This window comes from Paroedura picta, chromosome 3, assembly GCF_049243985.1.
Source record: "Paroedura picta isolate Pp20150507F chromosome 3, Ppicta_v3.0, whole genome shotgun sequence".
NCBI classification, from domain to species: domain Eukaryota; kingdom Metazoa; phylum Chordata; class Lepidosauria; order Squamata; family Gekkonidae; genus Paroedura; species Paroedura picta.
The window spans coordinates 3,378,477-3,403,253 of record NC_135371.1 but is presented as its reverse complement, the minus strand read 5'-3'; the positions used below and the strand labels follow the sequence as shown (position 1 = coordinate 3,403,253).

The following is a 24,777-nucleotide window of genomic DNA, read 5'->3' as shown; positions in this document are numbered from 1 at the left end:
TTGGAGCTGCGACTGTTTCAGTGGTTGTGTTCTGGTAAAGGGGGTGTATGTGTGGGGGAAATTATCCCTCTTCTCCATGGAGTCCTGGTGGAATCCTCTTCTGCCAAGTAAAGAGATCCAGTTTGGTGTAGTGGTTAGGAGTGCGGCCTTCTAATCTGGCGAGCCGGGTTCGATTCTGCACTCCCCCACATGCAGCCAGCTGAGTGACCTTGGGCTCATGGCGCTGATAAAGCTGTTCAGACCGAGCAGTGATATCAGGGCTCTCTCAGCCTCACCCACCCCACAGGGTGTCTGTTGTGGGGTGAGGAATGGGAAGGTGACTGTAAGCCGCTTTGAGCCTCCTTCGGGTAGAGAAAAGCGGCATATAAGAACCAACTCTTCTAAATAAAGTGAATATTTTTCTAAGCCCCTTTTCCTGTGCAGCTGAGGGTGGGTAAGAACGGTGTTTATCAGCCTCTTGTGCTTCTGCTCCTAACTGGCTGATCTATCCCAGAATTTGGGTCCAGGGATCCCTGCTTGACATGTGCTGTAGAGTCCCGGAGGATTTTCTCTTTCCTGCATACTCTTTATTCATTTGAGTTGCCTGCTGTTCCTCCTCACAAGTGGGCTCAGAGCGGTTAACAGTAATAAATACCGATATTTTATTCTGTTTAACATCCTCATGCGCCCTCTGGCTCAGCTGGTGCGGAGGTTTGGGCTGGGTTGCCGCCAATATGCAGATGACACCCAGCTCTTCCTCCTGATGGATGACCGCCCTGATTCCCCTTCCCCCAGAAACCTTAGCCAGATGCCTGGAAGAAGCGACAAAATGGCTCAGAGTCATCTGAAGCTCAACCCTACAGAGACGGAGGTCCTGTGGCTAGGTAAGAAGGGACCAAGAGAAGAAGCGAGCCCACCCAACCTGGACGGAGTGCGTCTAGCAGTTAGCCCACTCTGCCAGAAACCTGGGGGTGATCCTCGATGCCTCCCTCTCCATGGAGGCACAGGTCACAAGAGTAGCACGGCTGGTCTTCTAGTACCTATGCCAAGCCAAACTACTAGCGCCCTACTTGGCACCACAGGGATCCACGCGACGGTCACCTCTAGACTGGACTTCTGCAATTCTCCCTATGCAGGCCCACCCTTATCCTTGACCCGGAAACTGCAATTGGTGCAGAACGCAGCGGCCAGGATTCTCACCAACACACCGTGGATATCTCACATCCAGCCTATACTTCAACAACTCAACTGGCTCCCAATTGAATTCTGGATCAGGCTTAAGGTTTTGGTTCTTACCTTCAAGGCCATACGCGGTCTGGGCCCAGTGGACCTGAGAGACCGTCTCTCTGCCTAGACCCCCAATAGAGCATTATGCTCTGCCACGGCCAACTGGCTGGTGATCCCTGGCCCCAAAAAAGCACGTGGTTCCTCAACGAGGGCCAGAGCTGCTTCTGTCCCGGCCCCACCTGGTGGAACGAGCTCCCTGAAGAGATCGGGGCCCTGTCCAAACCCCCAGAATTCCACAGAGCCTGCAAAAGGGAGCTCCTCCACCAGGCATTTCAGGTCCAAAATATTATATTAAGCAGACCAAAAAAAAAAAAAGGGAAACAAAAGGCAAAGAGCAAAAGGGGTAGCCAGAAAGCAGCCCCGGTTCTTAAAGGCTAGAAAATAATTCATACACACAGGTATTAATTATACATGTTTCTTTTTTATATTTCGTTCAGCTTTTGAAGAAACCTGAGCGCAGACTTCAACTCCACAGCATGAGCCCCTTTCCTGACGTCTTCTCATGGATTTCTGAGGGGAATTGTGGGGCTGGAAGAGGTTCTCCACTGTGACTGGCCTCCATGAACATCGCCTTATAAACATCTGCTTATAATGGACAGGCAGCAATGCGTCTCTCTAGGTGGGACCACGGATTTCTTTGAAAGCAGGTGGTAGCCTAACAAGGGGGCCAGCCTCTTCTGTTCTGTTACCCAACGTCTCTCCTTAAACGCTTGTGAATTAAGGATGCCGGCTGGTGGCAGCAAGTGTTTCTTCCCAGTCGCACAGAGGCTGCAGATACGGGGAACCCTCAACTTGGCTATTTCCTCCCAGGATTCGGGAAAAGAAATGTCTTTGCCAGTTTTCATGTCAGAAAGAGTTAGATTGTTACACGAAAAATGGACGATTCCAAATTAGTGACAAAGAGAAAAAGAATCTATCCAGTGGCTTAAGTCTCTTATATTATTTATTCACTTCGACTCTGCCAGAACGGTCTCTAGATTGTTTTCCGTTTTCAGTCTTTCATCAGTGGCAGTGAGTCCTACACAGACAAATGTCCTTATTAGTATAACAAATAGTAATAATCATCAGAATTGTACAAAAATATATCCATACCCCCACAAAAATGAGTTAAATATATTCACAAAGAGTGCTATGTATAACATGAAAGTAACTGTTAAAGCAGGTCGTATAATGCCAAAAGCCTCCACATTCATATCTTACCGTCCTTGTTAATGTTTTTAGATAAACGCTTCTGTATCCTGGAGATTCAAGGCTGTGAGCTCTTGATCTCAAATTGTGTGCTTCAGCTGTGTTCATTTATTTTGCTGAGCATCTGAGTCAGCAAAAAAACTTACTATGCAACTTAAAGGGACATACAGTCATGTTGTAGTCTGAATACATATAGGTTCCAATGTTACACATTTAACAAATTTCAGAAGGTATCTTTACAAAAAACAGGATAAATCAAAGTCCATATTCAATCCATAGGGTTGCATTGTCCTTAAGTTGAAGATGTAATAGCATTCCCTTTGCAGCAGTTTCTTCCTCACATCCAGCCTTTGGTGTCTTCCTGGTAAAATTTGCTCTATTCCATAGAACCGGAGGTCCTCAGCTTCATGTTTAAATTTGAGACAGTGGGCAGTTAATGGAGCCTCTTGAACCCGATTTCTCACGCGGCTTTGATGTTCAAGAAATCTTGTTTTAAGTGGTCTCTCGCTAATGCCTATATATTTCATGCCACAGGGACACTGAATACAGTATACTGTATTTTTTGTTAAACAATTAATAAAGGTATTAATCTTAATGGTAAGCCCAGTATCAGGTTGTGTGAATTCTTTAATGGGTAACAGGCATTTACAGGCTGCACAAGAGCCACATGGGTAGTTGCCATTTGGCAACTGACTTGAAAAAACATTACCTGGCTCATGGCTCTTACTGGTCAACTCACCAATATTCCTCCCACGTTTCCATGCAATCATTAAACCATTTTTACAATCTGGTAAATCTGAAACTAGGTGCCAGTGTTTAAACAAAATCCTTTGAATGTCCTTAGCATGCCCTGAAAATTCAAAGGAGCACACTAGTTTTTTCACTGACTCTCTCATTTGGTATTTTAATAAATCATTTCTGTTTTGTTCTAAGGCTCGTCTACATGCATTTTTTATAACCAACTCTGGGTAACCTCTATCTTTTAAAGCATTTTCTAGACTGCTGCATGCCTGTTCACAATTAGTAGTTTTATAATTAATCCGTTTATGCCTAAGGAATTGTCCATAAGGCAAATTATTTTTTAAATGGAGAGGGTGGAAGCTATCATAGTGTAAAAGTGTATTTCGATCTGTAGGTTTTTTATAAGTGGATGCTAACAATCTGCCTTCCTCATTAATTGTTATTAGAGTATCCAAAAATGGAATTTGCCCTTTATGATGATCACCTGTAAACTTGATTGTTGGGTGCATGGAATTTACCCAAACAAGGAAATCCTTGACTAATTCTTCCCTCAGAAAAACCATAAAGATATCATCCAGAAATCGTGCGTAAAAAAATATGCACTCAGCAAATGGATTTACTTCCTGATTGTATAACCATTGGTTTTCAATGTCTATCATAAACAAATTGGCAATGGTAGGGGCCACGGCTGATCCCATCGCCACACCATGGATCTGCAAATAAAGCTTATCTTGAAATTCAAAACAATTATTCTCAAAAACAATATCCAATAAGTCTAAAAGAAAATGAGAAGGTGGTAATTTAACCTTTCTACTCTCTAACAAATTGTGAACTGACATCCTAGCTTCATCTAAAGGTATATTGGTATAAAGGGCTGTGACATCCATTGTAAGTAAAATGGAGTCTTTTGGTACAACACATTCCTCAATGAGGTTTATGAAATGAGTAGTGTCTTTAATTAGTCTGTTTGACTTTGGAAAATTAGTTTGTATGTGATAATCCAAAAATTTGGAAATTGGTTCTAAAAATGAATTGCATTGAGAAACTATAGGTCTACCTGTGGGAGGTCTGGTTGCTTTGTGAATCTTAGGTAATATATATATGTGTGGAATACGTGGAAATTTGTTATGCAAATATATGGCCTCATTTTTAGTTATATAGCCCATGACTAGCCCTTCCTGTATCACTACTCTAATAATGCGCATGATGTCATCTATGCGTTGATAGCCTATTTCTTGATAGTATTTATCATCACTTAATTGTCGATTAATTTCATTAATGTAATCCACTGAGTTCAAAATAACAATACCTCCCCCTTTATCTGCTGGTTTTATTACTATATCAGGATCAGATTTCAGCTGATTTAAACAAGAAAACTCCTCCTTAGTAAGGTTAAATCTGGTTCTGGCTTTTTTGGCCATCATATTTTCCAGGTCTCTCAAAACTACTTTTTCAAATGTTGTAATTTCTGGTGAGTCAATGATAGGAGTAAATGTTGATTTTACTTTAAAAGATGATGCTTGGCTTACATAGGGGTATTTGTCAAAATAGTATTTTAACCTTAGTTGTCTAATAAGTTTGAAAAAGTCAACTCTCATCCTAAAGGCATTAAATTTATAAGTAGGTACAAATGTTAACCCTCTACTTAAAACATCTAATTGAATTGATGTTAATGCCTTATTAGATAAATTAAATACTATCTCCTGCGGTTTTGGCGCCTCCCTCCTTGAAAATCCGCCTGAAACCACTCAGGTGGGCGTAGTTGTCTACGTGGTCTGAATGAGCTTCTCTGAGGTAAGGGTTCCTCTCCTGTAGAACTTAAAGAATCTGTGCTGGAAAAAGTTTCTGGGTCCCAAGTCACATTTTTTGACTTGAACCTTGGGTGCTTTTGGGAAAGCCATGGATACACATTGTCTGCTGCATAATCTCTCTGATCCCTGTTAAATTTACGATTTTTAAATTCCCTTAAGCTTTCAGTAAATTTTTTCATATCTTCCTCCAGGTCATTAACTTTCTTTTGGAACGTGGCTTCTGGCATTGTTAGTTTTACTGCTTCCTTTGTTTCACCTATTTCCTTATCCAATATGCCTATGTCTATAGAAGACTGTTCTATAATCAATAACATTAAATCTATTGAGCATTTTGTGAGGATAGCAGCCCATTTTTCTTTAAACTGGTCATTGTCAGTGAATAAAGTGGGGAATTTTTGGATCCTTAACCCTCTAGGGATTCTATCATTTTTTAAATATTCATTTAAGTATGCAGCATGCAAATGCATTTTCAATTTCTTTTTTGTTAAATATACACATTGATCCCAATCTCCTATAATTACATCATTCCCAATATTAAGAGGGGGGAGGTTTTGTACAATCCTATCCCGGTCCTCTATATTAAAAGCAAAACCTTGTTTCCAAGTAGCCATAATCTAACACAAACTGTTACACGAAAAATGGACGATTCCAAATTAGTGACAAAGAGAAAAAGAATCTATCCAGTGGCTTAAGTCTCTTATATTATTTATTCACTTCGACTCTGCCAGAACGGTCTCTAGATTGTTTTCCGTTTTCAGTCTTTCATCAGTGGCAGTGAGTCCTACATAGACAAATGTCCTTATTAGTATAACAAATAGTAATAATCATCAGAATTGTACAAAAATATATCCATACCCCCACAAAAATGAGTTAAATATATTCACAAAGAGTGCTATGTATAACATGAAAGTAACTGTTAAAGCAGGTCGTATAATGCCAAAAGCCTCCACATTCATATCTTACCGTCCTTGTTAATGTTTTTAGATAAACGCTTCTGTATCCTGGAGATTCAAGGCTGTGAGCTCTTGATCTCAAATTGTGTGCTTCAGCTGTGTTCATTTATTTTGCTGAGCATCTGAGTATTCAGACTACAACATGACTGTATGTCCCTTTAAGTTGCATAGTAAGTTTTTTTGCTGACTCAGATGCTCAGCAAAATAAATGAACACAGCTGAAGCACACAATTTGAGATCAAGAGCTCACAGCCTTGAATCTCCAGGATACAGAAGCGTTTATCTAAAAACATTAACAAGGACGGTAAGATATGAATGTGGAGGCTTTTGGCATTATACGACCTGCTTTAACAGTTACTTTCATGTTATACATAGCACTCTTTGTGAATATATTTAACTCAGAAAGAGTTAGATTGGCATGGTGAGTTTCACAGAGGAGAGGAACCACTGAAAAGTCCCTCCTGTCTTTAACTGCTTCATGAGCTTTTCTAGAAGACCCTCCGCTGCAGAGCCCCTTCTATGGATCCTCTGAAGGACATGAGAATCGGATCTGTGCCTCAACCTCACTGATTATTTATTATTTATTATTATTATTAATAATTAAATTTATTGCCCGCCACTCTCTGACAACTCGTGGCGGTTACAACATGTCCAAATAAAAATCCATTAAAACCCATTAATAATCGGACAATCGGAATGCAGGTCTGGAGATCTCAAAAGGTTTTGCCCATGAGAGATCTACGATGAATCACTTTCCACACTCTGGGTATTCAAAAAGTCATACTCTGCGTGAGTTCTCTGATGCACTGCTAGTTGCATCTCTGATCATCGAAAGGCTTCTCCCCTGTCTGGGGTTTTCAGATGGCATTGAAGATGGTTGCTCTCATGGAATCTCTTCCCACACCATGAGCATTCAGAAGGGTGTTTCCATTGCGTGGGTTTTCAGATGGTTTTGAAGATCACTGTTCTGACGGAATCTTTTTCCACACTTTGAGCATTCAAAAGATTTGTCCTCTCTGTGGGTTTTCAGATGGTATTTAAGACCATTGCTCTGAATGAATCTCTTTCCACACTCTGAGCATTCAAAAGGCTTCTCCCCTGTGTGGGTTTTTAGATGATATTTAAGACCATTGCTCTGAGTGAATCTTTTTCCACACTCTGAGCATTCAAAAGGCTTCTCCCCTGTGTGGGTTTTCAGATGGTATTTAAGACCATTGTTCTGACGGAATCTCTTTCCACACTCTGAGCACTCAAAAGGTTTCTCCCCTCTGTGGGTTGTCAGATGCTTCTGAAGATGGCTACTGAGACTAAATCTCTTTCCACACTCTGAGCATTCAAAAGGCTTTCCCCTTGTGTGAATTTTCGCATGTTTTTGAAGACTATAGCTATGAAGGAATCTTTTTCCACAATCTGAGCATTCAAAAGGCTTCTCCCCAGTGTGGATTCTCAGATGGTACTGAAGAGTACTGCACTGAGTGAATCTCTTTCCACACTCTGAACATTCAAAAGGCTTTTCCCCTGTGTGAGTTCTCTTATGTTTTTTAAGACTATAGCTGTTACGGAATCTTTTTCCACAATCTGAGCATTCAAAAGGTTTCTCCCCAGTGTGGATTCTCAGATGGCAATGAAGATGGCTACTCTGACGGAATCTCTTTCCACACTCTAGGCATTCAAAAGGCTTCTCCCCTGTGTGGATTCTCTGATGGTCTTGAAGATGGTTACTCTCACCGAATCTTTTCCCACACTCTGAGCATTCAAAAGGCTTCTCCCCTGTGTGGGTTCTCTGATGGTATTGAAAAGTGTTGCTATAATGGAATCTCTTTCCGCACTCTGAGCATTCAAAAGGCTTCTCCCCTGTGTGGGTTTTTAGATGATATTTAAGACCATTGCTCTGAATGAATCTTTTTCCACACTCTGAGCATTCAAAAGGCTTCTCCCCTGTGTGGTTTTTCAGATGGTATTTAAGACTATGGCTCTGACGGAATCTCTTTCCACACTCTGAGCACTCAAAAGGTTTCTCCCCTGTGTGGGTTCTCTGATGGTATTGAAAAGTGTTGCTATAATGGAATCTCTTTCCGCACTCTGAGCATTCAAAAGGCTTCTCCCCTGTGTGGGTTTTTAGATGATATTTAAGACCATTGCTCTGAATGAATCTTTTTCCACACTCTGAGCATTCAAAAGGCTTCTCCCCTGTGTGGGTCTTCAGATGGTATTTAAGACTATGGCTCTGACGGAATCTCTTTCCACACTCTGAGCACTCAAAAGGTTTCTCCCCTGTGTGGGTTTTTAGGTGGCATTTAAGACCATTGTTCTGACGGAATCTCTTTCCACACTCTGAGCATTCAAAAGGCCGCTCCCTTGTGTGGGATTTCAGGTGCCGTTGAAGATAGTTGTTACTAATGAATCTCTTTCCACACTCAGAGCATTCAAAAGGCTTCTCCCCTGTGTGGGTTGTCAGATGCTTCTGAAGATAGCTACTGAGACTAAATCTCTTTCCACACTCTGAGCATTCAAAAGGCTTTTCCCCTGTGTGAGTTCTCTTATGTTTTTTAAGACTATAGCTGCGACGAAATCTTTTTCCACAGTCTGAGCATTCAAAAGGTTTCTCGCCAGTGTGGATTCTCAGATGGCAATGAAGATGGCTACTCTGACGGAATCTCTTTCCACACTCTAGGCATTCAAAAGGCTTCTCCCCTGTGTGGATTCTCTGATGGTCTTGAAGATGGTTACTCTCACCGAATCTTTTCCTACACTCTGAGCATTCAAAAGGCTTCTCCCCTGTGTTGGTTCTCTGATGGTATTGAAAAGTGTTGCTATAATGGAATCTCTTTCCGCACTCTGAGCATTCAAAAGTTTTGTTTTTATTTTGGTGCACAAAGAGCTGTGCTCTGTTTGTGAGGTATTTTCCACACTGAATGGATTTCCTTGACTTCATTCCTGTGTGCTGTAGAAAATGTATATTGCAGTTTGCTTCAAATTGCTTCTCATCCATACAGACACTCTCTTTTAAATCTTCATTGCTAACTCTCCCTGGCATTTGTTGATGGAATTCCTCACCCTCTTGATCCCGTTGGTCATCCACTGATAGAATAAAAAGAGAGATCCTGTTAGCACCTGGGAGGACATCTATGTGGCTGTCATAGGAAAGGACTGACGGCCCTTTGGCCGAGTTCAGCTTGGCTGATCTTAAGCACCACCACCTTCCTGTCCCCACAATCCTTTGGGGTAGGTGGGGCTGAGAGAGCTTTGAGATGACTACTCTGGGAGAACAGCTCTATCAGAACTGTGACTGGCCCAAGGTCACCCTACTGGCTGAGCCAGATTAGAGGACTCTGCTCTCAACAGATACATAAAATTGGCTCTCTGGCAAGAGAGATATGAGGATCTGGCCCCGTGCATCTAACTCCAAATAGTTCATGCATTAAATATATATTAGCTTTGAGTTATTTAAAGCAGAAGCACAAAAGAATCAGCCAAAAGACACATTGGTCTGTCCTGAAAGTAATTATTCTAAAAGAGCTTCCCAGGAAAAAAAAATGGTCCTAACACACCCCACATTTGAGATCAGGAGGTTCAGCTGTTTCAAGATTGGGAGGAGGCAAGGGCCCTCCTGGGGCTGATATTTTTTCTATATTCTGTTTCTGTATACTTTTATATAGATGGCATTAATATTTAGGGTAACTGCAAAGATTTTAAAAGAATTTGAATTGAAGAATTTAAGAGCTGCAAAAGTTATGATAAAGTGGGCAACTCTGGCCTCAGTTGCCCCTGGGCAAGAGCATACCCAGGAAGCTGCCTTCGGCTGGATCCAACCCCTGGTCCCTTGGAGTCAGTCTGGCCTCCTCAGTCCAGCATCAGATCCCTAGGGTCAACGCCTACCTGACCCTTTTAACTGGAGAAGATGGGGATTGAACCTGCAGCCTTCTGCATGCCAGGAACAGGCACTGCCAGGGAGTAGGAGCCCCTCCACAAATACGGGGACTGACTTCAAAATGGAGTATTCCTGTTCCTATTCAATATATTGACTCATGTCTCACCAGAATGGCAGCAATTTGCACCTTTGAAAACTTACCCAGAAAGGCCACGCTTTCATAGTTCTCCAGCATGACTTCCCAGTGCAGAGCTCTTTGGCACGGATCCAGCAGGGCCCATTCTGCCTCGGTGAAGGAGACAGACACATCCCCAAAGGAGAAGGGAGGCTGAAAGGAAAAGCAGATTTCCCTGCACACCAGGCAGAGATGGCACAAGGGGAGGGAAGGCAGAGGATGCTGGCTTGGCAAGGGCAAAGGGAACAGCATTCAGAGGGTCTCTCCCCCGGACCCTCGTACAGATGCAGGCGTAAGGGGCCCCCTGAGAAAGGAGGCTGGGCCCAGCCTGTCTCCTGCTCGTCCCTCCTACCTGGACTGGATGAGATGCAGCCCTTTCCTCATTTCGGAACAGATGACAGCTCAGTAGGAAGTCTCCACTGCCTGGTTGTGAGACAAAGGAAGAAGGAAGGGGGTTGGCTTGTTCGTTCCCGGCCTCAACCCCCCCCCCCTTCCCAGAGTTGTGAAACCTTCCCCACTCTGTACACTCAACCCAATTTTGATGGCCTTTTACTCCATTCTGGGAGAGGCAGAAGTGAAGCACCGGATGCTTTTGGGCTTGAAGGGATTATAAAGGCTTCCAACGTATTTTTATGAGATCTCTGTCTGGTCTGGGGGGAGGGAAAGCAGGGGCTGAAGCACGCTACCTGGCATGTCGCCATCCCATCCAACCCAGATGTGATAAGAGCACATCTGGAGCCTTGAGAGCAATAGGAATGAGTTTTCAGGGTGTCTCCTGGCATGGTAACGTCACAACCAGAGGCAAGATCAAGATGGCACCACATCTGTCCCAAGGCCCCCCTAAACCCCTCCCAAGGCTCCCCAACACCAAGGGTTGTTGGGCTGTAACAGCATCCATCTCCCCACAAAGGCCTGTCAGCTGCCCTTATAAGCCTGGGCACAGAAGTCAATTTTTTCCATCAGGACTGGGCCCGAGACACCGGCCTTCCGAGCTCGGCTGCCCCAGAAGGCAGAGCCTCCCAGACTGAATAAGTATGCTCAGTTGATTGACCTCCTCTCTTTTGGGCCACCTCTCATGGAAGGAAGGTGAGAGAGGAATGTGTTAATTAATGGGGGGAAGTCCCTTCCATGAACATGTCTAATTTCCTTTCAGAGTCATCACAGTTAGTAGACACAGAGTGTCTGCCACAAATCAACTCTCCCTGACCTGGACTCTCTGCCCACCGTTCAGGTCCCCTGTGCAGAAAAGGGCTCCTTTGGGACAGTGGCCTCGTGGCCACTTACAGGCCTCTGTACTCCTTTGCCCTCCCCAGGCTCCAGCCAGGAGTTGGCAACCATCTGACTGGGAGCAAGATGGGCGGAAACCTTGGGGGGGCTGAGGGGCTTGACCCCACTCCTCGAGTTTGGCCAGGGTTCAGCCCCTTCCCCCCACAAACAGTGCCAAGTCCAATTGACAAGAGTCATCAGAGGGACTCGGGTGCAAGGGCCGCTGGGGCACAGGACTGCCCTACTCTACTGCTGTCCCCATAGGCAGAAGCAGAAGGACTCCCACCCTGCAGGAAATAAAGCCCTCCCTGTCTGCCACAGCTCCACCCCGGAGGAAACCAGGAAAAGGCGTTCGATTTGGACTGTGTGGCCCAGGTGGTTGGTTTGAGTATGGAGAGAGAAGCAGCTGTCCCCACCAGCCGGAAGAAACACATCATCAGCGGCTGTGACAAAATGGGCATATTGCAATCTTAGAAGAAGCAATATTCCGTTCTTTTCCTGACCTGAACTCTCTCCCCATCGAATTCACAGTGTGCCCTGACTGCATCCAGGCACGAGGAGTCCTTACCACAGGAGAGGGCAACTTGGTCATGGTCCACGGCCTCAGCCCCCTGCCCTGGCTCCAAGCAAGTTCCTTGTAACTCAGGAAAGGTACCTTCTGCCTTCACAGCCTCCACCTTCGGCCCTTCCTCAGAAGGAGCTCCTTGCACCTCAGGGATTGTCACTTCCACCTTCACGGATAGTCCCGACATCTGAAAGGCAGCGAGGGAGAGAGTCACTGGGGTCATCGGGAAAGGTATTACAGAAATCTGGCGGGATAATACTCACCTCTGGAATATTAGGACTGAGGGGTACAACTTATTTAAAAGACATAGAAATAAAGAATATGGGAGGAGACGCATTATATGTTAGCAATGCATATATGTGTGAGGAAATACCCATGCCTGAGAGTTCAGCTGAGAGTCTTTGGTTTAAAAATAAAAGGAGAAGGAAATAATCGTGGTTTTATGGTGGGGGTCTGCTATAGTGCAGTCCCAAGGGCTGGCAAGATGGAGCTCTTCGCCCAGGCATTTGGATTGGGGCCAGTGAAACTGGTAACTTCTACTCCCCCCCCCCCCCCCCCGAAAATCACCCCAGGTTACAGTCAAGTTCTGGGGGACCTAAAGGAAGATGATACATACCCATTTGTGAATGTGTTGATACTCTTCCTGTTTTAATATGTATGTAAATGTTTACCCTTTACATTAATTTTAACGGAATGGCTTTTAAATTGTATTGCTGCACTTTGTATGAGGTACATCGCCATTAGCCGGCCTGCAAGGACTGCAGTATAGGGGAAGAGGAGGAGGAGAAGCAGCAGCAGGGGTGGCTGCTAGGTAGAAATTATGAAATATGTAACATGGAATATGTAGTAATGTTGAAATTTAAAAACAGAGTTGTACAAAAGGCTGTTAAATCCCCCCTTTGATGACCGTCACCTGGATATGGGTCTGGCAGGGAAACCTTAGGATAAGGCCAAATTTTCTTGCTTGAATTGGACATTCCTGGACAAAAACCCCTCACCTGTTTGGCCTGCCTCTTCTCTGCCTGACTCAGGAGGAAGCCTTCGGCCAGGGCCACCGCCTGGGAGCTGCTCTCCGGCCCGCATCTTCTGACCCAGCTCTCCATATCCGGGGGCAGGAGGGCCAGGAACTGCTCCAGGATCACCAGGTCCAGGATCTGCTGCTTGGTGTGCCTCTCTGGCTCCAGCCAGCGGTTGCAGAGTCTGTGGAGCCGGCTGCAAACCTCTCGGGGCCCATCGGCCTCTTGATAGCGGAATTCCCGGAAGCGTCTGCGATATTCCTCTGAGCTCACAGTGGCCGAATGCAGGATCCCTGGCTCAGCTCTTTCCCAGAATTCAACCCCACTCCCAGCTTGGATGGGACAAGGGCTTTTGCTTGCTGTCTGGCCAATCCCAGGTCCTCCTGGGTTCTCTTCTGCCATCTCCTTCCCCTTCTCTTGGGCCATCTCAGACTATGAAAAGATCCCTTTATTTCTTTGGCTGTAAATCGAGGGTGCTCTTTGGGGGAGAGGGACAGACAGAGGCAGAGAATTTTATAAAAGGAATTAAAAAAAAAAAGATCACTGAATATCACAAAGCTTTACACGCTCAGGAGAGTGGATCTGGTGGATCAGAACAAAATTGCTTCTTATGGTTTGTCATTTTGCCATACAAACTGAGCTCTTCTGAGTATGCTTCTTTGGTTCTTAGGGAAGTTGAATGTCTCTGTTTCTTTAAGGCAGCCTTTCTCAACTTGTTTACTTTTGAGAAACCCCAGAAATGGCAATATTGTGCAGAATATGATTGCTGGTTGAGGCCGGATCAGATTCAAGGTTTTGGAACTGATCTTCAAAGCCATCCTAGGCTTTGGCCCTACCTATCTGAGGGACCGCTTATCTCCTTATGCCCCCCACAAGGCTCTTCGCTCTGCAGGTGTTAATCTGTTTGGGGCCCCTGGCCCTAAAGAAGTATGCCTGCCCTCGACTCCGGCCGGGCCTTTTCGGTCCTGGCCCTGACCTGGTGGAACAAGCTCTCGGGAGAGCTGAGGGCCGTAACAGAGCTATCAAAGTTCTGCAGGGCCTACTAAACAGAGCTCTTCCGCCAGGTCCATCACTGGCGATTTTGGATCGATTAACCCACGCAGGAAAACCTTCCAGGGCCATGAAGAAACCCCAGGTTTCCACGAAAACCTGGTTAAATAAGCCTGCTTTAAGGCAGGGGTAGTCAACCTGTGGTCCTCCAGATGTTCATGGACTACAATTCCCACGAGTTGTAGCCCATGAACATCTGGAGGACCACAGGTTGACTACCTCTGCTTTAAGGGATGTTACAAGCTTAGCCTCTCGTGACATTGGTTCAGCCTGTCCCTTCTGGGAATTGTTTTCTGGGCCTCCAAACTACCGAAATTTGACCTTTGCGTTCTTGCCGGCAGCCCCCTTGGCAGGACCTGAACTCAGGCCTCCTGTGACAGTGCTGTTGTGTTTCTCCCTGTTGTGCTGCTGGAAGGGTGTGTGTTTTTGTGTGGTGGTGTCTGTCCCTCACTCGCCTGCCAGAAGGATACTGTTCCTCCCTCCCAAACCCCTGGGCGGGAGGGAGAATTCTGTTGGGGCTGCCTCTGCCAAGCGAGCGGAGGGTTCAGGAGGAGGAAGAAGAAGAACAAGAAGAAGAACAAGAAGAAGAAGAACAAGAAGAAGAGCAGCTGCGTTTTGGGGCCGCGCTTCTCACTACCTGAAGGCGCCTCGAGGTGGTTTACCATGGCCTTCCCTTCCTCTCCCCGCAGCAGGCACCCTGCGAGGGAGGCGAGACTGGGAGGACTCTGGGGAAACCAGAGTGGGGGATCGAACCCGCTTCTCCAGAAGCAGACCACGCGGGCTCTCAAGCTGGCCGGGGCAACGGGGCTGGAACCCCCATCTCCTCTCCCTGGGCCTCCGCTTGGCAAAACACGGCTGGGGAGGGAGGGAGGGGGTCTCTGGTGCGCTTGCGCGGCTGACCCCGCGATCCCCACAGAGAGACCCCTGCCCGCGTCCCATTTGCCCCTCCCGGCCTCATGCCTCATGGGAGGAGGCGTGGCCAGACCAGCATGCCCCGCCCCTCTCGGCCTGTCCCGTCCAACAACCCTGCGAGGCAGGCCAGGCGGACAGGGGGGGCTTTCTCGCCCGCGCCCTGCAAGGCTTCTCTCCACTGGTCCCTTCTGGCCCCTCCCCGCCTCCCCCGTCGCTCGGGCCCCCGAGACCCTCTTTCCAGCCCCCCCTCCCCTTCCCTCCCCTCCGCCTTACCTTCCTGGCAAGCCCCCTCCCCCCCCCGGTCCCCCGGCCAGACGCCGTCCTGCCCCGCCGGAAGCGGAAGTGCCCCCTGGGCGGAAGAGCCGCTCTTGCACGCCGCTCGCTCCCCTTAACCCTGTCCGCGCCGGACCCCCAGGCACCAGGCCGCCCCCGCCCCCCGCCCCATGGGTCTCCTCGGGAGGGAGGGAGGGGAGCGCGGACAGGAGGCCTCCCTGCGGGGCGGGTGTGCGGGCGGAGGGCTCCCTCCCCCGGGACGGAGGGCTGGTCCGCCTCCCTGGCCCGGAGCGCGAAGGAAGGAAGGAGCCCGGAGACCTCCCGCCCTCGCAGCTCTCCCGCGGGAAGGGGGACTCTTGGCCTCCCGACGTCGCCAGGGCTTCTCCCGCCAGGAGTTGGCACCCGCTGACTGGGAGCAACCTGTGTGTGGGGGGGGACGTTATTGGGGTTGTTCTTATTGGATTTCTAACCCGCCACTCCCCTGAGGCTCCCCTGTGGCAACACGTAAAACCCCCATAAGCTCCCGAATACACAAAACACCTAAGAACAATCCCCCCCACCCCACCTATCCGGGAAACCAGCGGTCGCTGCTGATGTATTTTATTTATAATTGGATTTATATACCGCCGTTTGCCAAAAGGTCTCATGGCGGTTCACAATAAAATATAAAATCAAAGTAAAATCACATAAAACCCCATAAATACCCCATTATTACAATAAAAGATGGCATTCTATTCTCTAACTTTCCCCGCTTGTTCAGAGAGAGGTCGGGCGTTAATCCTGCAAGAGAGAGAGGAGAGAAAGGCTGGCCGATGGATGAGGGATCTTGGAGGGAACCCGGGCTCTGCCCCGGCCTCAACCCGAAGCCTGGCGGAAGAGCTCCGTTTTGCAGGCCCCGCGGAAGGATGTCAAATCCTGCAGGGCCCGCAGCTCCTCCGGGAGCTCATTCCACCAGGCGGGGCCCAGGACCGAAAAGGCCTGAGGGGCTTGCCCCCCCCCCCTCAAACAGTGCCAAGTCAAATTGAGGGACTCGGGTGCAATGGCAGCTGAAGCACAAGCTGCCCTACCCCACTGCTGGCAAAAGCAGCCAAACTCCCACCCTGCAGGAAACAAAGCCCTCCCTGTCTGCCACAGCTCCACCCCGGAGGAAACCCGGAAAAGGTGCCTCTTTTGGACTGTGTGGCCCAGGTGGTTGGTTTGAGTATGATGAGAGAAGCAGCTGTCCCCACCATCCGGAAGAAACACATCAACAGCGGCTGTGACAAAATGGGCATATTGCAATCTAAAAAATGTGTGTTCTTGTTCATGTCTTGTGAATCTCAAAAATCTGAAGTTTAGTCTATGCAGCTGGCTTTCCAGGCAGGTGCCTGGAGGTTGTAGCCCTGATAAAGCTGTTCTGACAGAGCTCTTCTACCCGGCCTCTCACATACCTCACAGTGTTGTTTCCCTCCTGGTAGGGAAAAGTGGCATATAAGACTTTGAGACTCCTGGTAGGGAAAAATGGCATATAAGAACCAGGTCTTCTTCTTCTAACAGAACTTAAAAGAGTTCTGTAGGGCCTGCAGAATGGAGCTCTCCTGCCAGGCTCTTGGATCAAGACCTCCTGCAGCCCGGATCCATCCCTGCCAGGCAGGCCCACTGCCCCCGAGCTCATAGCCACCTCCTCCTCAATTGTTGGAATCTATTAATGTTTCAAAGTTACGTTGCTGTTGCCTATTAACTAAAATGTGAGAGCAGCTCCCTTTCAGTCGCTGGCTTCAAATTACAGGGAGCTGATTCAGTTACTTGGGAATGTTTCTTCTGCGGAGAGAGGGAATCCCAGGCCACCATGACCAGGTCATCAACTGAGACGTAGCCCAATCCCTGGCAAGGGCCAACTCACTGTGGACTGTATGATACTGTCGGTGGGAAGGTGTTTGGGGCTGGCAGCACTCCCATCTTCAAGAGAAACGACATCCAGAGGCGGCTTTGCCATTGCCTGTCTCCACGACACGACCCTGGTATCCCTTGCAGGTGTCCCAGTCAAAGATGGACCATGGCCAGCCCTACTTAGCTTCTGAGATCGGACGAGGCCAGATTGGGCTATCCACCCAGCTCCTCAGAACAGCCAACTGGAGCTTCAGAATTGATTTTGAGGAAGGCCAAGGGACAGAACATTGTTTTACTCTGGATGTCACTGTGGCTTGCATCTCGGTGCCCCCACCAGCTGTACTACGGGGCCATCCCTTTCCATGGAGGCGCAGGTCACAAGAGTAGCGCGGCAGGCCTTCTACTCGGGGCGGCTTACATAAGAGCAGTACATGATCTCACATCCGGCCTATACTTCAACAACTCAACTGGCTCCCAATTGAATTCTGGATCAAGCTTAACGTTTTGGTTCTTACCTTCAAGGCCATACGTTGGCCCAGTGGACCTGAGAGACCGTCTCTCTGCCTAGACCCCCAAAAGAGCATTACGCTCCGCCACGGCCAACTGGCTGGTGATCCCTGGCCCCAAAGAAGCACGCCGTTCCTCAACGAGGGCCAGAGCTGCTTCTGTCCCGGCCCCACCTGGTGGAACGAGCTCCCTGAAGAGATCGGGGCCCTGTCCAAACCCCCAGAATTCCACAGGGCCTGCAAAAGGGAGCTCCTCCACCAGGCATTTGCTTGAGACTGACCACAGGTGTCCCCCCCTCTGACATCCCCTCCATGGCCTGAAGCAGCCTGACCTCTCTAGGGAGTTTAGCTTGCTATGTTGTTATTGTTGGGACCACTGAAGTTGTTGTTTAGAACCTCTGTTGGGTTGTTAGTTGTATATTGACTATGTTGTATGTTGACTCGTTCCATGTATCCTCCTATGATGTTGTATGTAAAGCACCCTGAACCATGTGGAAGGGCGGTATAGATATCAAATAAAATAAATAAAAAACCAATATATGTAAAGAAATGAGGTCATTTTCATCTGCAGAGGCCACGGTCCCCAGTGTTGTGTTTGTGGGTTCTATAGCACCCTCCAACGTCTTTCCTGGAAGCCACTGAGAATTTTTAGAGGGTGTGTGGGAGTTTATGGGAGTGAGAGCCAGCATGGTGTAGAGGTTTAAGAGCAGTGGACTCTCACCTGGAGAGCTGGGTTTGATTCCCCACTCGTCCACGTGCAGGCAGCTGGGTGACCTTGGGCTAGTGAGTTTTCTTAGAGCTGTTCTTCCAGAGCAGTTCTGTCAGAGCTCTCTCAGCCTCACCTACTCTCACTGTTGTGGGGAGAAGAAGCGACAGATGTTTGTATGCTGCTTTGGGACTCCTTTGGGTGGTGAAATTCCTCTCCAGCCCTGTCTGTCCGCCTAACTTACAGGATGGCTGTGAGGATAAAACGGGAGAAGGAAAATGGATGTCATAAGCTGCTCTGGGTTCCCAGCATGGTTCTTCAGAGTTGTGTGTTTGTGGGGGGAGTTTGGGGGAAAGGTGTGTGGTTCTCTAGCTCCTTGGGAGGGGAAACCAGTGAGGGTGTCAGCCAGAAGGAATTGTCCATTGGTGAATCTTTTGTATAGGATAGGCTAGCGGTAGTCAAACTGCGGCCCTCCAGATGTCCATGGACTACAATTCCTAGGAGCCCCTGCCAGCGAATGCTGGCAGGGGCTCCTGGGAAATGTAGTCCATGGACATCTGGAGGACCGCAGTTTGACTACCCTGCTGAACTGAAGAAGCAAGCAGTGACTCCCAACTGTTCCTGCTTTGTCAGTCTTGAAGGTGCTCCTGGACTTTAGGCCCCACCTACCGTCTGGCAACTCTATGGTTGGTGAGAATTCAGGACTAGGGTTTGGGAGACGGGTTCAAATCCCCAGTCTTCCACAGAAATTTTTTTTTTGGAACTTAGGCCAGACTTGCTTTGGGTCAGCATTCCTTGAGGAAAGCAGGGGGTCAATTAAATACATCCCCCCCCCCGGGGTATGCAACCAGAGTGACTCAGCTGGATAGCCATATTGGCCTGAAGCAACAGGACAGAATTGGAGTCCACTGCCACCCTTTAGGGTTGCCATCCACCAGGTGGGACCTGGGGATCCCCTGGAATTATGCCTCATCTCCAGGATACAGAGATCAGATCTCCTGGCTGCTGGGCTGCAGGGGGGAACTTTAGAGCATGACACTGCCCTGCAGTCATAGAAGCACAGAATCATAGAAGAATTGGGTTTTATATCCTGCTTTTCACGACCTGAAGGAGTGTCAAAACGGCTGACAGTTTCCTTTCCTTCCTTTCCCCACAACAGCAACCCGGCGCATTAGGTGAGCTTTCTCACTCTGAGAGAACTGCTCTGACAGGACTCTGACTCGCCTGAGGTCATCCAGCTGTCTGCACCTGGACGAGCAGGGAATAAAACCTGGCTGGCCAGATTCGAAGCTGCCGCTCCTAACCACCACACCGCACTGGCTCTACCCAAGGGGACCTCCAGGGTCATCTAGTCCAACCTTTTACACAATGCAGGAAACTCCTCACTACTTTCACTCTCACAGTGACCTCAGTTCCACGCCCAGATGATGCCCCCCTCAAAACAAACCAACAAACAATAAACAAACAACAAAAAGCCCCAAATCCCTGTCCAGTCTGGTCCCTCCTCGCCCCAAATCCCACCCATCCCCAGCCCCACCCCCAAAACCTCCAGGTATTTCCCGATCTGGAGCTGGCAACCCTACTGTAAGGTCAACATTCTTTTAAAATTCCAGCTGCAAGGAGGCTTTCATGTGTAAGCAGAATCCTTCAGAGAGAAGGAGATCCGGAGACCTGTTGGGGGCTGCTCAAGAAAAGCCATAGGAGTGCAAACCAGGAGGGCTTGTGTGTGTGTGTGTGTGTGTGTGTGTGTGTGTGTGTGTGTGAGACAATCTCCCTTGCACGGACTAGGAAGGGTTAAAGGGACCGAGCGGCGCTTCCTAGGCCGGCTGCGGGGGGCGGGAGGGGGAGAGAAACCCGCGGCTCCTCCGGCTTCTCTCTCTCTCTCTCGGGGGATCCGGCGGGGCTGGGGGGGGGATCCTGCGGAGGGTCGGGAGCCGCGCGGAGGGCCTGCTCTGCAGGGGGGGTGTCTCTGCGGGTCCCACCTGCAGGGCGCGGCCGGGGAGGGGGAGGAGGGCAGGCTGGCCCTTCCCTGCACGCGAGGAGGGCTGCGACCCGCGCAGGATCGCGCCGCTGTGAGCTCGGCTGGGATCCCCGGTAAGGAGCAGGAGGGGGAGCCGGTTTACCCCCAGGCCGAGAAGAGCCCCCACCCTACCCCCTCCCGCAGGTGGAACCGCCCCCAGGTGTGACGCCTCTAGATGCCAGCCTCCAGGTGGGGCCTGGGGATCCCCGGGAATTGCAGCTCATCTCCCTGCAAAAGGGATCAACTCCCCTGGAGAAAAGGGCTGCTTTGGGAGGGGGATTCCATAGCATTGGACTCCACTGAGGGCTCTCCGCAACCCAAATCCTGGCCTGGCTCCGCCCCCAAGGTCTCCCAGTCTCTCTTATCTCAGAGCTGCCAACCCTAAACCCATCTAGATGAGTGATAGAGTTGTGAGTGTCCTGCATTGTGTGTGTGTGTGGGGGTGGGTTGGACTAGATGACCCAGGAGGTCCCTTTCATCTGCTGAAGGGCGTTTGACGTGGGCACCAGATCTAGTTTGTCTGGACTGCGAGGGGGGCTTCAAAGCTGGCCCTATGGGGATGCATGACTCCCCCCCCATCTGAAAGAGAGGAGGGTGCCTGAACATTTTTGGAGTGTCCACTTTTAGTGTGAATGGTAGAGAGCATAATGAAAGAGTTGGGGTTTTTTGGTTGTATTTTAGGTAACTGGGTTTTCATGGGCATTTTATTGGGTTTTTAGTGTTGGATTGTTTGTTGTAACCGGCGGCAACAAATAATAAAACAATATGGCTACTCATCGGGGGTGTCAGTAAACATGGGTAGCTACTGTTTATTGAGGCTTCTAGAAGGCCTGTGAAAACAAATAATTGCAAACAAATGTTTTGTTTATATATTCTGCCCCATCCTCCTTAACTCGAGGCGGTTAAGAACATTTTAAAACGATACAGTCAGTAGTAAAACTGGACAATAATAAAACATCAAATTCTTGATCATGGGGTTGGGCTAGATCAGGGGTAGTCAAACTGCGGCCTTCCAGATGTCCGTGGACTACAATTCCCATTGTAGCGAGTGCTGGCAGGGGCTCATGGGAATTGTAGTCCACGGACATCTGGAGGGCCAGGGACCCTAAACAGATTAAAACTGCCTGATCTTAAAGCTCTTTGGGAGAGGTATAGGGGAGGAGGTGGGTCCCAGACTGTTTAGGGCAGGGGTACTCGAACTGCAGCCCTCCAGATGTCCATGGACTACAACGCTGGCAGGGGCTCATGGGAATTGTAGTCCATGGACATCTGGAGGGCTGCAGTTTGACTACCCCTGGTTTAGGGCTTTGAAAATTAAGAGTCAACCTTGAATCTGATTCAGTCTCCAGCCTGGAGCCAGGGCAATGACAAAACCCCTCCCCAAAGCAGACTTCAGAGTTATGGGATAAGAGGACCAGTTCCCTCACGGATTGGAAACTGGATAAACGTCGGGAAGCGGGAAGTCGGAATAAATGGTCAGTTCAATAAAAGGTCAGTCAATAAATGCGGCCATGTGAGCCTCAGGATTCTGTACTCAGGGATCTGTTGTTTTCCGCTTCTGCATAAACAACCACTACCACCTCAGGCTCCCATGCTGCCTGCTCAGATCCCATGAGTGTATCTGTGAAGTTGGGGCAGTTTGCCCCAATATGCTCCAGTTTACACTCGCTCCAACATAATCTCATTTTGCATTTCAAGGCCCATCTGCCCCTGACTTCCTTTTGGAACTCCTCACAGTCTCTCATTGTGTTAGCCAGCCTAAATAATTTTTTTTCCGTATTTACAGTCATCCCAGAGGCATCTGGTCAGCCAGCCTAGCTTGATGGGTCCTCAGTCTTATGACATCCTTTCCCTGTCTCTTTTTTACAGGCAGAAGCCCAATCTGGAGGACTGCAATCGGTTGCCACAGTTTTCTGTAGGAAAAACCTCACTGAGCCACACACCCAGTATGAAGACGCAGGGGCAAGGCACAGCAATAGAGGGAGCACTGGGGAGGATCGGGAGTGCCCCACAGGTTCTCCAGGCAGGAAGCATCGGGGAGTTCCTTCTAAGGAGGCCCAGCGATCCCGTGCACCAGCAATTTGCGGGCGGTTGCCTCTCCCTCGCCCAGTGGGAAGCCCAGTGGCAGGAGTTCCTCAGGACAGTGGAAAACCCTCACGCTGGATGGGGAACCTGCCTGTCGACAGCTAAGTCTTCGCCCTGGGAGGACGCCAAGGCCTTCCTGGCCTCCTTTGAGCAAGTGGCCGAGGCGTGTCGGTGGCCCCAGGAAGAGTGGGTGGCCCGACTCCTGCCGGCCCTCAGCGGAGAAGCTGAGGAGGCCTTTCTCAGTATGGACATCAGAGACAGAGAGGATTATGGGAAGGTGAAGGCAGCCATCTTGCGGGGGGAAGCCCTGAGCCGGGAGAAGCAGCGGGAAGAATTCAGGTGCTTCTGCTACCAGGAGGCTGAGGGGCCGCGAGGGGCTTACAGACGACTGTGGGAAACGTGCCGCGGGTGGCTGAGGGTGGAGAACCACAGCAAGGAGCAGATCCTGGAGCTCCTGGTCCTGGAGCAACTGCTCAGCGTCCTGCCCCCGGAGATCCAGAGCCAGGTGCGAGAGAGCGGCCTCCAGAGCTGCTCCCAGGTGGTGGCCCTGGCTGAGGAGCTCCTCTTGAGGCAGGACAACCAGGTGAGGCCCTTCTGAGTGTGGGAGCACCTGGGGTAAAGCTCAAAGCAGGGACAAAACCAAGGCCAGGGTGTATCTTGGGTGCCCTGCTTGAGGATCAGTCTGATCCCCCATTTCTTATTCTTTGTTTCGTTTGGCAATTCTGGCCCTCAAAGGTGTTCCTCAAAAGTGTAATGAATTGAAGAAACCCCATCCTGATTTCTCCTCCTCCTCTCATAGCAGTGGACCTGCTAACAGGCATGCCGGCCCCCAGGGAGGAGCAGGGGACCCCCTGTTTTTACAGCTCTTTGCTAGGCGACGGAGATCAGTTCCCCTGGAGAAAAGGGCTGCTCTAGATAGGGACTTCCTAGCATTCGACTACACTGACGTCCCTCCCTGCCCCAAATCCTGCCCAATTTCAGTTCCACCCGCAAAAGTCACCAGGTATTTCCCAACCCTGTCTGCTATGCTCCCCTTTCCCTCCCCCGCCATCACCTTTTTCTGTTCCTCTCTCTCATTGAAGGTGTCCATGGAGGAGGCGTCAGGGAGCGTCTCTGAAGCAGGCCGGGCTCCCTGCGGGAGTGAGGAGAGGCATCCTTTGAGGGCCATCAAGAAAGAGGTGGATCCAGAGCCCAGCCTCGTCGGTAAGGAGGGAAGTCGACTTCAGGAGCCTGAGATCAGGGAGGCCTGGAACGCCTTTTGGGCCTGAGCCAGACTGGCAGAAAAGTACAGATCTTTTGAAAAAGACGGGGTGGGCGTGGAATTCCCCTCTGCCGGATTGTGCTTCCAGCTGTGGAGCAACCTAGCAAATGAGGCACCAGATCCTTGTTTAGAAGAAGAAGAAGAAGAAGAGTTGGTTCTTATATGCCGCTTTTCCCTACCCGAAGGAGGCTCAAAGCGGCTTACAGTCGCCTTCCCTTTCCTCTCCCCACAACAGACACCCTGTGGGGTGGGTGAGGCTGAGAGAGCCCTGATATCACTGCTCGGTCAGAACAGCCTTATCAGTGCCGTGGAGAGCCCAAGGTCACCCAGCTGGTTGCATGTGGGGGAGCACAGAATCGAACCCGGCATGCCAGATTAGAAGTCCGCACTCCTCACCACTACACCAAACTGGCTCTCTCAAACTGGTTTAGCATTAGCAAGGTGTCTGACAGGGGTAGTCAAACTGCGGCCCTTCAGATGTCCATGGACTACAATTCCCAGGAGCCCCTGCCAGCAAATGCTGGCAGGGGCTCCTGGGAATTGTAGTCCATGGACATCTGGAGGGCCGCAGTTTGACTTTCCCTGGTTGTAGGGGTTAGGCTTCTAATCTGGAGAAAGGATTTCCCTGTTTTCCCCCACATGCAGCCAGCTGGGTGACCTTGGGCCAGTCACAGTCCTTTTAGAGCTGCTCCACAGTCAGTGGCACTAAACCTCTGAATCCCAGAGCCGGAAGGCAACATCAGGGGAAGACCTCAGCCTCCCTGTCTTGTTATTGGCCCTTCAGAGGAATGGGTTAGCCACTGTGAGAGACAGGCCTAGATGGACCACTGGTCTGACCCAGCAGGACTCTCCGGATGTTCTTATGAGGCTGGAATTTATGCTCCTGTTTGGTGTTCAGCCAGGAATAGCGGAGAAGACAAGGAGGTACACCACGTCTGGCATGAGGGTGGACAAAGCCCCCCAAAAAACTTTAAAAAACAAATATAAATAATTCCCATTTAGGGGACAGGAAGGTAAAAGGGAACATACATTTTAGGGGTGGCCAAACTGTGGCTCTCCAGATTCATGGACTACAATTCCCATGAGCCCCTGCCAGCATGAGCCAGTTTGGCCACCCCTGCCAGAGGGCCTGCCTGGGCAAAAGTGTGACCAGCCCGTTCCTTGAGGTAGGAAATGGTTCTGGCAAAGGAAATGACATACACCCCGATCCAGTAGGAAGGTTTGGGGGACTTGGCTCCTTGCA

General features: G+C 49.3%; 2 protein-coding genes across 10 annotated transcripts in view; one reads left to right on the top strand and one right to left on the bottom strand.

Annotated features, from left to right (window-relative positions):
* LOC143834007 (uncharacterized) overlaps positions 1 to 24,777 on the top strand; it is a 29,587-nt gene that overhangs the window by 3,584 nt on the left and 1,226 nt on the right. For 2 of the 4 annotated variants that reach the window (XM_077330485.1, XM_077330481.1), the window contains exons 1-3: positions 20,084 to 20,262; positions 22,058 to 22,856; positions 23,356 to 23,476. In XM_077330485.1, coding sequence (XP_077186600.1) covers positions 22,137 to 22,856; positions 23,356 to 23,476 — 841 coding nt within the window. In that variant the 5' untranslated portion in view covers positions 20,084 to 20,262; positions 22,058 to 22,136. Of the gene's footprint in view, positions 1 to 20,083; positions 20,263 to 21,417; positions 21,680 to 22,057; positions 22,857 to 23,355; positions 23,477 to 24,777 lie in introns of those variants that run through there. The other 2 variants (XM_077330483.1, XM_077330482.1) reach the window with 2 other exon arrangements.
* LOC143833906 (uncharacterized) lies at positions 1,668 to 15,112 on the bottom strand. 6 transcript variants are annotated; one of them, XR_013229706.1, is made up of 6 exons: positions 12,835 to 14,527; positions 11,840 to 12,023; positions 10,358 to 10,428; positions 10,032 to 10,158; positions 2,467 to 9,040; positions 1,668 to 2,284 (listed from the first exon to the last, which is right to left on the bottom strand). XR_013229706.1 is itself a non-coding variant. In XM_077330202.1 (6 exons), the coding sequence occupies exons 2-6, from the start codon at positions 13,276 to 13,278 to the stop codon at positions 6,873 to 6,875; spliced, it is 2,994 nt and encodes a 997-aa protein (XP_077186317.1). In that variant the 5' UTR covers positions 13,279 to 13,330; positions 15,088 to 15,112; the 3' UTR covers positions 1,668 to 6,872. The 6 variants fall into 6 exon arrangements, 4 of the variants coding, with proteins under 4 accessions (XP_077186317.1, XP_077186316.1, XP_077186315.1 ...); XR_013229705.1 differs by having other exon boundaries at positions 1,668 to 5,787; positions 5,970 to 9,040; XM_077330202.1 differs by adding an exon at positions 15,088 to 15,112 and having other exon boundaries at positions 1,668 to 9,040; positions 12,835 to 13,330.

What these genes read in the sequence shown, in the direction of transcription:
- LOC143833906 (XM_077330202.1), bottom strand. Translation starts at nt 13,278, where the DNA reads ATGGCCCAAGAGAAGGGGAAGGAGATGGCAGAAGAGAACCCAGGAGGA. An exon ending in CTGCATCTCATCCAGTCCAG is followed by an intron (nt 10,159 to 10,357) that starts GTAGGAGGGACG and finishes TTTTCCTTTCAG; the next exon opens with CCTCCCTTCTCCTTTGGGGA. An exon ending in TGAAAGCGTGGCCTTTCTGG is followed by an intron (nt 9,041 to 10,031) that starts GTAAGTTTTCAA and finishes TTATTCTATCAG; the next exon opens with TGGATGACCAACGGGATCAA.